Source organism: Azolla caroliniana, unplaced genomic scaffold (assembly GCF_043228905.1).
Source record: "Azolla caroliniana isolate FFs.n. ecotype wild unplaced genomic scaffold, voAzoCaro1.0.p SCAF_12, whole genome shotgun sequence".
Classification (NCBI taxonomy): domain Eukaryota; kingdom Viridiplantae; phylum Streptophyta; class Polypodiopsida; order Salviniales; family Salviniaceae; genus Azolla; species Azolla caroliniana.
Window position 1 is genome coordinate 15,779,833 of NW_028230447.1, and position 12,982 is coordinate 15,792,814.

Consider the following 12,982-nt stretch of genomic DNA (forward strand, 5'->3'; position numbering starts at 1 on the left):
CGTAATAACTAAATCCCAATATTTTGTTGTGATTATCCATACAATCGTTGGAAGGAAATAACAAGCCAACGTGTTCTTGTGCAGGTGCGTAAGTTGAGAATATTGGCAACATGAATGGATTTGTTTTAAGGAAATTTGAAGGAAAAATATCAATGACATTTGTAGTAGGTGAACCATTTGTTCGCCAAGCAATGAAGAGGAGATTCTCCATCCTTTTCACATGTCAATAACATTAGTAGTCTGACGGATTATGCTTCAATGCTCTTGATCTTGTTCCTACATTGAACATTGTAATTATTCTTTTTCTTGTAAAAGTATTCTACGTATAAAAACATGGTAATACATACAAACTTATTTGGAACCTACTATAATAGTGAGAATAATATGTCAAGGTAAATCCTTCGAGGACGGTGTGCTCATAGAGGTCAGTTGCTAGAACTACTAGATACAAACATGTTGTAGGACTCCATTGAGATCGACCATTAAACAAAAGTCCATCTATCATAAAATGTAATTGTAGCATAGACACCAATACCTAAGTTGAGCCAACATTATCGTATATGATGGGGAGGGTAATGTAGTAGGTGAATGTCCCATTAGGCTAGTAAGCATAATAACATAAAAGGCCCCTTAAGTAGAGGGGAGAAAAGTCATCAAATCACTTCAAGCCATTTGTGGTTGTCCATATGTGAACATGAGCTAATATCTTTTGTTGCTTGTAGTGTGTCCTTGTGTCATTTGGTGAGATTGTGAAGTTCTTATTTGTGCAAGGACATTTAGCTCTATGAGATTTCATTTTGATGTTAAGTCAAGCTGAAATTCAGTTTTTGATTCATAGAAAGTGCTGTACATAAAAGCCAAGATTGGAGGAATTCCACTATTTCTTAAATTATCTAAAACAATTATTTTCATTGTTTTATGTAAAAATATCGGCTAATTATCTAGGAGAATGGCTCAAACAGACTAAAATAAAACTTGATGGATGAGATTGTAATTTGTACAAAGTAGGCCATTCACTTGTTTTTTATAATTGTTTTTAAAGCTCAAGTAACGGATTATTCTTTTAAAGTAAATGCCACCAATTTGTATAATGATTGAACTAGAAGGATGTTTATGTATGCGCATACACATATCAACATTTATTGACGATATTAAAAGTATTGTGTTACAAAACAAAGAGTTTCATTTTCAATTGGCAAATCAATAAGTTTGATTCCTAGGATCGTGGGGTGAAACATGGCCTCTCATAAATAAATAAAAGATTTATTCCATGTAATAATTACAAATGCAATGAGTTGTTTTTAAGGTGCAATACATGATTTACTCAGCTTGAATCACTAGTAATTGTAAGCCTAGGAATAGACAAGAAACATATTCCAGAAGTTATAACATGTGTGAGATTCATTTGATGGTTAAAAATGATGAAATGTAGTTGGAAGGGTGTCCAAAAATATAACAACTGATGTCAAATTAGAGGATTAATGAGTTACAAAAATATAGGATGTTGAGAGTGATTCTCAATTACTCTTTTGCAAGGCACACAACATATAGCACACAAGGAGACAAGATGGATATGAATAGTTTGCATCGCCATGTGGTGGGCATCATGATGAGTTCATACCTATCATGATATGGTGGACACTAGAAATAATTATATGATATAGATAATGAGTGCAATATGAAAAAATGCAATTTATATTGTATTGTTTTGAAGGTTTATCAAAATGTAAAATAACACATCTAGCATAGTGATATCAAATACAGATAGGTTTGAAAGAGAGTTGGAAGGTGGGGGGCATTTTGTCAGAACAAGTGTGAAATGTCCTAGCAGGTAGGTAAGGTAGTGTAAAATGTTCAGGGACAGTTGTGTAAATATATAAAGCATGGGGGTAGAGAGTTCTGTTGTACAATATACTTAGCTTATTTCGAGAAACTAGATTAGGGAGAAAGAGACAAGAAAGATGGAATACAACTCTTAAGTTAAACCAACAAAGTGAAAAAAAGGAACATAATGATGCCGAGAGTGACATCAAAGAGAGGAAACGTGAAGCAAGATATTGTGAACAAGGTGGTTCATAATGTGTCCTACACTTTACCATGTTGTACCCAACAACAAGAATTTGAGTCGACTCCTAACAACAATGTGAACAATGTTGATGGCTCATCTTATTACGCCTCTTGGCCTTCCCCTCGTCACTCAAACTTATCTACCTCCTCTTTGCGTTCTATGATTTTCTTCCATCCCACTCTAGATAAATAATCTCTTAATTTTATATTAGCTCAATCAACACATCTTCTTTTAAGCTACGACAACAACCTTTACATTACAAACACACCAATTACTATCTTTTTAATTATATGCACCATCATCTCACACTTACCCTCCACTTGATTGCTACCATCTTGTCCCAAACATTGTGCTTTTTCAAGTATTTTATCACTTCTAGCTTGAGTGTTCACATCAAGCCATAAGTTGCGTTCTAGCCTGCCTTCTTCAATGGATCTTTTATCATATAGATGCTCCATATTGTGATCCAATGTCATTGTCTCATTGGTTATTTAAAAATACAATGAAGTTCATCAACAAAAGAAAAACAACCTATTATGGTGCTTGGTCTTCATCATACACATTAGTAAAATGCCTAGACCAATGTTAGACAAAGTTGTTCATCCCTCCCTCTCAAACTTTTATTCTTGTTCATTACCCATAGAACCCCACTTAACCGATTCCTTTCAAGACTAATAAATTCAAGTGTTAGAAGAAACAAGTTCCTCCACTTACAAAGCAATTTTCCCCAATATTGAAGTTCAAGCGTGAAGCAATGTATCCATGTGTATGGAATAATTAAGGAACACTAGTAAATACTTGGTATATCCCACTCTTATGAACCTAACAATGTTTTAGATTGTGAAAACGCAACTACAAGTCCCTAGTAGTATATTTAGCTACATTTATCATGGTTAGGTTAATTTTTTGTAATTTTGGAAGAAATATTGATTGCAAGTACAAAAATAAGAGTGTGGCTAATTGTCGTAAATAAATTAATATTCAAGTGGAGCTTATGTTAGAAGTTTGTAAAAATGAACTTTCTAAGTATAAATGATTGAACGAACGTATAGCTTATGGCCCCCCCAAGAAGTAAATGTTTGGGCAAATATTTTAAAATGTTTTTGGCAAATACTACCTAAAAATCCTTAATCGTCGAGTGAGAACTTTCAAAGACCTTGGACACCAAACATAGCTAGTAGCTTCCTAAAATAACTGGTTGAATAGACATTTTGCATAAAACCAACCACAATGTCCCCTTGGGTCTAATACATATTTCTAGCTATCAAATTGAAAATCCCATGAATCAAAAGAAATATTTACAATGCATGCTAAAGTATCAAATGGCATGCACAATCATCTCTACTGCAATATTTTTTAGTGTAAATATCAAATGTTTATTATGGGTCCCTCCAAGTGACTTCTAGGAGGAATTATGTAGTCTCCTTTTACAGGAGGGAAACCTTTCCTTTATAAGGAATTTATAATCATATTCCTTGGTTGAGACATCAATCCATAATCTTATAAGCACAAGCGTTACTAACACTCAATCATGTTTTCAATTTATATTTAAAGTATTACGATGAGATTAGCTCATGCATTTAATATTTTCATGGGATCAAATTGATTGGAATGTCCCTGACAACATCTTTTCAACTTAATGATGATATTTATAACTTGACATATGTCAATAGATCCATGAGAATGTTGACCTTACTTTTTCAACTCTCAAATTTTTGTTTCGAACCTTGTATGAATGTTAACTTTTGGAATATTAAAATTGATATTTGAATGACAACCAAGCCTGAAATATTAAAATTGATGTCTGAATGACAATCAAGCCTACATAATGACAGGCTGTTAATCATCCAATGATGCTCAGTTGATTTCCACATACGATTATCTTAACAATAATTACCAATTGTCTACGAAGATGGTTTTTGATAAAGTGTGTCATTTAGGATGGTAACATGAGATGAGCCCAAGGTGTCTTGTTGGGATCAGTTGGCGAATCCCAAACAAATGGCATAATCCATTTTTATCACCATTAAATTAGGACATGCCATTTAGCTAATTGAAAATAATGCATGAAACAATCAAGGGATGCAAACAAATGCATGCATGGGCCACACAAACTTAGGTTGAATTTCCAAGCGAAGATTTAGGTGTTGCCACCAAATGTGCACGCATTATTATTATAAAGGTCTTTCCTTTTTGCTTTTTCTACACATTGATGCTTTTAAAGGATAAAAACAAGGCTACGCGATATTAACTTTCATATCGATACCATTGACTTTATGAACAAAAACCTTATCTTAATATCCAATACCAAGGGTTGCTTCACATGTGTACATCATAACAAATGGAGGGTCAAATCACACATTCAAAACCATAGGATCCATATGTGCACAACATCATCACTATGCACATTCATATGGCATGGTTAGGTGTATGATGCAAATACCTTTCAATATGAAGGTCTGATACTACAAGATGTTGAGATGCATACAAGTCTACAATAGACCTTGCATTCTAAATTAAGGATTAGAAATCGTGTTTCCACTTAACACGTGCAAGTTAGTTTCGCATTTTCTAACAAACAATGAATTCTTTTTATGATCAAGAAAAGATTCAATGAAAAGTATTGAGTTATTTAACCTATGGCTGTTCACATTCAAAGGTGCAAGAATCTGTATAAATGATGGTAAGTATGGTTTAACATAGAAATACGAATGAAGGATTTTTTACTTCCTTTCTACTTTCTGTTTTTCAAACTTGGCTTTGAGAATCAACAAAATAGCATACGAATGATCACTAAAACAATGAATGAAAGGATTTTTTTACTTCTTTACTCGTTTCCGCTTTTCAAACTAGGCTTTGAGAATAAAAAAATTTGCATACAAATGATCACTAAAACAATGAATGAAGGGTTTTTACTTCTTTACTAGTTTCCGCTTTTCAAACTAGGCTTTGAGAATCAACAAAATTGCATATAAATGATCACTAAAACAATGAATGAAAGGGTTTTTACTTCTTTACTAGTTTCAGCTTGTCAAACTAGGCTTTGAGAATCAACAAAATTGCCGGTTGTGGGAACATAGTGGAAATAAGTTTAAGTCAACAGTGGAGAAAAACCATCGACAGAAACAATATTCTTTTATTATATTTGTTGCATCCGAAAGGATTCATGACCTTTTTTGGCATATGATACAAAGAAAAGAAAAGAAAAGAAAAGAAAAGAACTAATCAAAATAAAAATTCACAAAATGCGCTCTATAATACACAAAATCAATGCATCATATGTCACCGAGAATGATATATAGTGTATTGATCGATCACACATGATTTTTATCATCTATTCGAGGTGGTAACAATAGTGGCACCAGAAGACTCTTCCTCTTCCATCCCGAGAGACTGTACAAGCATATAATGCACTTCTTCCATCCGTGGGCGGCTCGCAGCTTCTTCTTGTATACAAAGCCGCGCTATCTCACACACTGAATACAACTCCAAAGGCACCACATTCTTCAATGTCGGATCCGCCAAGATTGCCATCTGATCTCGGCTTTGAAGAAACTGACCAGCCTAGGAATTCATCAAACATACAAAATAAATGAAATCATAGAAAAAATACTGAAAAATTTAGAATATGTTCGGTGGCCGCCCTCAAACTGCTTTTCGGGCTTTTATGAACAAATTTAATGGTGATGAGAGGCCCGAATAACCCTATGATAATATTCTGTGATGTGAAGAATTATGTCCATAACAATCGAAGTTGATTTTTAGATTTCATCATTCACTTTTAGAATCACTTTTACAAACATTTCAGTGATGGGAGATGCCATAACTAACCCCCCTTCACAGTAAACAAATCAGATACTAGTTTCATAGCAGTCTAGAGACAAATTTGTAACTAAACCAAAATGATGATGGATAATGATATTTTAATGTCCTTGGAAGGTCAGATTGAAAGAGATGGGATCAAGCATACATACCCACTCAACAATGACACCAGACTCTTTGTTGAAACCGGATTTTCCTGATACAAGCTCTAAAAGCAACACGCCAAATGAATATACATCATCTGGCGGACCTTTCGATAGATTCCCATTCAAATGTGAATTAACAATCACTTGATCTTTTTTTGGCTTGCCATGGCGAGACGGTGTACATATGCCATTGATCTTGCAAAAACAATAAGGTGAATTGGTTAGGGTCTTTAGTTTCCATCAAAACAAACAAAATGGACAGAATATGTAGGCAAACTATCAAAAATAGCCTCCTATTTTAATATGAGGTTAAGAAGCTGGCGATTCATGGTGAAAGACTATGGTAAATGAAGTTCGCAGGAGTTGGAAACAATGATTACTAAGTGGTTATTAATTTATATGGAATTTATATACAAGCCCTACTATGCTTGCAGATTCAGCATGAAATAGTGTTGAATTGTCTGTCAACTGTCATAACATCAAATTTGATTTATTAATCCATCCATCATATTAGCAGGTTCAAACTTTTTACTTGCATGAAACTAATGTCTCACTACTCTGAGATCAATTTCTACCTAAAACTGACTGCAATACTAGTTCTTTTAGCATATATTTCAAGTACTTCATTTCCATCACTTCTCTGGTAAAATGTGTATATAATACAGGTACTGCACGTTGAGGTCTGGGTTATGGCAAGGACACTAACTGTGGCCCTGTCAAACCAAGAGTCACACCTAGGCAGAGCTGCAGAGAACATGGTATGTCCAGCAAGCTTGGATATGGTTTTCCATTTAAAACCCATGGATTACAGACAGTATCTCCCCATGGCTTTGGAGCATCTTTTCTTATTAATGCCAGGGGTTCTTTATCCTGAGATGGCATTAGAAGCATTTCTCACTCATAGGAAAATATGCATGGATGGAAGATAGGACACACTGTCAAGATGAACTTAGCTCAAATGAAGATAAAAAGGATATCTACTTATGCAACACTGCATATTCAAGCAATTTGATTGTCTGTCAGTTGGGTCTTCTGCTTATTGAGTTCAGTCAGTTGAGTGGATCATTGCTAGTTGTAATTCAGCTTAGGACCACTTCCCAACATTTTTAATACATATAATGCCAACTTTTTAGTTTCAAAAAGTTCAGCGAGCCCTATTTAACATTTTCCCTCACCACATCATGGACATAAGCTACTTGTTCAGGCTTCTCATTTCCCCTGCATACATTAGGAAACATTTTGACTGAAAATTGAGCCATGTAAGAAACACTACAACATTGCTGTGTTACTAAAACACTATCAATGCTTTCATTGGAAAGATCTTAATGGAGGAATCCAAAACATTAACAACTGATCTGCTTGAAGTTTGAGAGTAAAAAGGATTTTGGAATAATCTAGGTGCTTCAACATCCCAAGCTAGAGCCTGATGGATTATAGTACAGACTCATCATACGTAGCATGGTCATTGCCCAGTCCACCTTGTTTGGGTCTTTCTAATTCATATTTGATAAAGTTGCATGTCGTGTGATGTACATTTCACATGGTTTTTGCATGCCATATCAGATAATGCCACATTGTATTTTTGTGGAATTTTGAACCATACTGCTATACCCTTACAAGTTTTGTACCATATGCTTGGGTCTTGACACATAGAAAACATACGAGCAGGATAAGTCAATGTGACATGAAATCACAGAAAAGCAATTACAATGAAGCACATGCACACCCATATTTTATATATTATGATTGATCTCCATACACATACTGTATATGTGGTTTATAACTCAAGTATCAAAAAAGTAAAAATTATGTAGAAATATTCAAATTCCTGCAGTTTGCCTCGCATCATAGAACAAGCAAAGCATTTTATGAAGCATAAACAAAAGATCCATGCATCAGGTGTTTACTGTTGCATAATGTAGTAATATCAGCTTGTGGCTCATTTAAGTTAGAACTTTTATTTTTTGTTTTCTTTAGTTTGAACAGTTCTTTTTACATTTGAAGCACACAAGTTTGTATGATTTTTTGTTTCTATGCTTGATGAGAATAATGTATCATGCATATTAGGCAAACTGACAAACTATACAAGTTTTTATGAGTGTATGTTTCTATGTATGCATGATGAGCACAATGTAAGTGCATACCTCACACTGAAAAGCGCATATAGACATTCATGCATACAAATACTCACATACTGTCCATACTGATATATGTTTTCACATAGCTAGAAATAAATTATCAATGATGTGCTACAATTCCTTTTCATATATGCCGTTTTCTTCCTTAGTATTGAAGACATGTTTGAAACACACATGAACAGTTGATGTATTATTCATTACCTTTGCGCTAAAATCATCTGTCAGTAAGACATTGTGTGATGTGAGATCGCCATGTGTTACAGGAGAACCGCCTAAACCATGTAAATATTGCATCACAGAAGCTGTTCCAATTGCAACACGCATCCTCTGTTTCCATGAGAGAGGCTCATCATCTTTAACACAATAGACTCCACCCATTAGAGGTTTTGTGATTAACACAAATTTCATTAATATTATTATAACATAACAAAGACATTGTCAATGATACAATGAAGTGAGAGTTGTCTTGTTTGGGACATATATAAATTACAGAAAGGGGATTTATGTTTTACCATTATCAAGGTTGTTGAAGAGGCTACCATTTGGGGCATATTCAAAAACCAGCATCCTGTGTTTTAAATATTAATCAGCTCCTTTTTTAATGATAACTATTTTGAAAACCATTGAAGAGGTTAAGCTTTGTCTTTAACATTAATGAACTCTCTTTTACACTCTGCATTACTGTAAACCTTGCATAAAAATCATCGCTGAAATACTAAGGATCACAAAACTGCAATACCACCACAAAAAGAGAAATAACTACACATATTCCAACTGTGAATCTACCTATGATGATTTTCTTCACAGATTCCTATAAGATTTGCAAGATGCCGATGGTGTATCCGTGAATATAAATCCACCTAGCAAAAGGAAAGGCCAAAACAAGATGTGATTCCACAATCAAAGAATAACAAAAGGAAAACCTCAAATGTTCATGAGATACAGAACAATCTTTAAACACCTACACATGCGGATGCAGATGTGTAGGTATAGCCTATAGGTATAGGTGAGGGTGTAGGTGTTATAGGTATAGCTATATGCTTTTTATATATATTGAAAACAATGGGACATGTATTTAGCCAACATTGTTAAAGTTTTGTTTTTTAAGTGGTACTGAATTCGGCTGAAGTTGTGAGTGACAGAAGTACCTGAGAACAGAAATCCTCCACATCCATCCCAGTGGGGGGGCTTCTCTTTAATGTTTTTATTGCAACTTCTGTCCCATCAGTCAGTACACCTTTATATATTCGATGGCAGACTGTCTCATCTATGAGGTTACTAAATCCCTCGGAGCACTCATCAATCTGTTTGAATGTAAAATCCTTTCTAGGAACTGCTGATAATAAAAGAACAAAAACTAATTAATTTTATTCAACATGGTATAACTTGATTTAAAAAAAAGTGAATTGTATACTAACAGATTATATCTTTACAATGGAAAAGCAAGTGAACGTAGATCATAAAATGCATGTCAGAATGTAGTCACATTGTTACAACCTTTAAATTTTATGATTCAAATGAGCACATCGTAAAAGAAGTTCAAAAAATATTTGGTCAACTTCCAACTGGAGCATTTTTCATTATTGTCAAAATCACCTCCATCCATGGTCATTATTTAGGAAGACTTAACATCTTATGTCGTGTTTCTTAACTACATAGATTCATCAGGATGTCCAATATGGTCCCAGTGGTCCTATGTAGCAACTTCTGAAACAACCTAGTTATATATGTATGTTATTATATATATCTTAGAGAATCTATTGAGTAAAAAGTTCCTAATGTAACATGATCAATAATTAATGAAATAGGATTAATGTATTCTTTTACCATTTGGACTTGATTGTTTTACAAATTGTGAAGATGAATGATTAATAAATCATGTACTGAAAAAGAAAAGAGTTGCCATAAGCTAAAAAGTGAAACAATTCAGATATAAAGTGTCTCTTTTGGAAATGACGCATCCTTGAAATTCAAGTGAATGATAAGTCTCTGTCTATCTTACTTTTAGAAGTCTCTTCTGATACCGGTGAATCAAATCCTTTTCCTGAAATGCAAGAGAAAATTGGTATGTGTATCTTCCTGTGTGATAGCAAAAACAGAGTATTGGCAAAGACAGCTATAAAATCCAAATAAAATGATGGGAAAACCTCTGAAATATCCTTGAGCTTCTTCTTTAAATCCCCAAATGCCCCAAATTTTCTATTAGTTCTTCAAAATGCCATTGGTCAACACCCTCTCAGAAAACCATACATGTCATGTCATTTGAGCAATTATATGGTCATAATTCATCCACATTTTCTCTCTTTCTCATGGTGATGGTCAGTAACATTTCGCAAAAAACAAAAATATGTGGCACTTGGGGAAATAAAGAAAAGCTCAAGGTATTCTGGAGTTTATTTCTCCCTACAAAGATTCTGCACCGGAAAAAATATGCCGAATTCCATACTTCCAAAATGCCCAAGTCATTGTATGTTCTTCTAGTCTGCCCTCAGCCCAAATCATTTAGCAAATATTCACTCCTACATCCAAATTGACAATGCTGCATGAGTGAAACTGCAACTTATTAGTGCCATTGTAAACAATTCTTCTTGATCAATGTCAAGCTTCCATGTTCATTTATTCAAAAAGGTTACATTCAACATGTATTGTACTGGTTGAAATAGTGTCCTATCATTCTTATCTACCATTGCATAATTTAACAATATTTCAAAATACATTCTAGACTCATGAAACGCTATTCCAAATAGCAATATATAAATCATGTTCATGTGAAAACTACTCAAATCCAATAAATGTAGGGATAGCAATACATAACGTTGTTCACACAAATGGATGGTTAAGAAACTAAAACCTCCAATATAAAAAGAAAAATATGGGGGATTTTGGTCCATGCTATATACATAATGATGTTCATACTCTTGCTTTCCTTCAATATAGACACCCAAAACGCTAATATTTGTCGTTTCTGGCATGTTTTTGCATCCTTTTCTTCTCTTATTCCTTCCACCTCACTATTTTACTGGGAATATGAGATACATGGCAATAATATACTATTAATCCCATCTTTGTCCTATTTACCCTGCAGTTCGTTTCTTTACTTTCTCCCCGTATATATTAGAATTTACCAGGTTCAAGTGGGATGTAATTTCTCTCAGTAGCTCATTTTTAGCCTTTTGAAGGCGTCAACAAAACATTGAGCTTTGCTGGCAAAGTTGTTCAGAGAGTCTGGTTGTTAATAATATTGTCCTGGGTTCTTCAAGTTCTCAATGTTTTTTGAAATGGAAGAAAGACCAATGGAATTCTAGCTCTTCAAAGATCCTACATATATATTGTGCAAGTGAGAATTCATGCAAACGACTTGCATACTGCACACCACGAAGGCGTCACAAAAGTCTGTTTATCACTTCTATTTTATCTTCATCATCATATTATCACCATCATGTCATCATCTTCATCATGCTTGTCTGCAAGCTTGTAGATAATTGGTGTAATATGATGGGTGATTTACCCTAAGTAATGTTTAAGGAGAACATAAGTTCCTTGAATCACCATATAGCTGGCAAGTGCCGGGTAATAGCGAGTGGTTTCATAACAATGCCCATGTTGACGTAGTCAACTGTCCTATCATGGCCTCCATATCCTCATAATCATCCTCATCACTAATATCATGGCCATTGTCCTCATCCCCATCCCTGACCCACCCTCAGTGGATTAACCTTGAAGAGGAACCCTTAGCTTCTTGGGGCATTGGATTCTTACCGATGTTTGGGTACCCATCACCATTGCATCCTTGTCATCATCATCTCTCATATACAATTCTTATTTCAAGTTCAATTATCTATTATGACAATGATGATATGGTCACAATATCATCATCATCATCATCATCATGCCATCATCTGTAAATGTTAGTCAAATTCAATTATCTGTGATGAAATGGCCACAATGGCATCATCATCATCATCATCAACATGTCATCATCATCTCTCATATATAAATCTCAGTCAAATTCAATTATCCACCCAGCCAAAAGTGGTTTGCAACATTCTCTGTCTTACATAATAATCATACAGATCTTAGTCAAAAGATCCATTATATTGCACCAAAATAAAGGAAGAAGAAGAAAAGAACAAGTGAACCCAACAAGCTACAAACGCTCGAGAGAACCCAACAGAGGAGAAAGAAAGGAAATATAAGTACCTGTCCAGGAGGTTCTGCGATGGCAAGAGAGATATTCCTGATCATTTCATAAATATCAGAATTTTAGGTCAAGGAGAAAGGACTCGGTGACAGAAGATGATGATCATGAATTTATATACAAAAATCATAAAGGAAAGGAAAGCAGGGAGATAGAAGAGAAAACAGATATCAACGAGGACAAACTGGAGAAGGAGGATAAGAAAGAAAAAGGGGGGAAACTCATAACAATACTAATGAGAAACGAAGAAGAAGAAGAAGGAAGAAGAAGAAGAAGAAGAAGGGGAATGGTACCTTATGAGATTTCTGAAGAGCAGGACAAAAAATGGCAGAAGCAGATTTCTGAAGAGCAGGACAAAAAATGGCAGAAGCAGAACAAAAATGGAGCTTCTAGTCACACTGCTTCTGTCTTTTCATATTTACACCATTGGCAGCAATGCTTGTAAGGTATGTATGTACATATGTATCATTATGTATGTATATGTATGTATGTATGTATGTATGTATGTATGTATGTATGTATGTATGTATGTATGTATGTATGTATGTATGTATGCATGTAATGTATGTGTGTATATGTATGTAGTGTATGTATGTATATGTAATGTATG

The 12,982-nt window shown here is 34.4% G+C and overlaps 1 protein-coding gene across 2 annotated transcripts; it reads right to left on the reverse strand.

Moving 5' to 3' along the window:
• Positions 1–5,158: 5,158 nt before the first annotated feature.
• On the reverse strand, positions 5,159–12,723 carry LOC147857243 (protein MALE DISCOVERER 1-like). 2 transcript variants are annotated; one of them, XM_087328755.1, is made up of 10 exons: positions 12,666–12,723; positions 12,375–12,411; positions 10,621–10,713; positions 10,177–10,253; positions 9,323–9,510; positions 8,961–9,034; positions 8,687–8,742; positions 8,376–8,527; positions 6,043–6,231; positions 5,159–5,632 (listed from the first exon to the last, which is right to left on the reverse strand). In XM_087328755.1, the coding sequence occupies exons 3-10, from the start codon at positions 10,674–10,676 to the stop codon at positions 5,399–5,401; spliced, it is 1,026 nt and encodes a 341-aa protein (XP_087184881.1). In that variant the 5' UTR covers positions 10,677–10,713; positions 12,375–12,411; positions 12,666–12,723; the 3' UTR covers positions 5,159–5,398. The 2 variants fall into 2 exon arrangements, with proteins under 2 accessions (XP_087184881.1, XP_087184882.1); XM_087328756.1 differs by having other exon boundaries at positions 9,323–9,507; positions 12,666–12,722.
• Positions 12,724–12,982: the final 259 nt, after the last annotated feature.

Coding starts and splice junctions, on each gene's coding strand:
- LOC147857243 (XM_087328755.1), bottom strand. CDS start 10,676: ATGATTTGGGCTGAGGGCAGACTAGAAGAACATACAATGACTTGGGCA. Junction 9,511..10,176: donor ATCAGAAGAGACTTCTAAAA/GTAAGATAGACA, acceptor TTTTATTATCAG/CAGTTCCTAGAAAGGATTTT. Junction 5,633..6,042: donor CTGGTGTCATTGTTGAGTGG/GTATGTATGCTT, acceptor ATGAATTCCTAG/GCTGGTCAGTTTCTTCAAAG.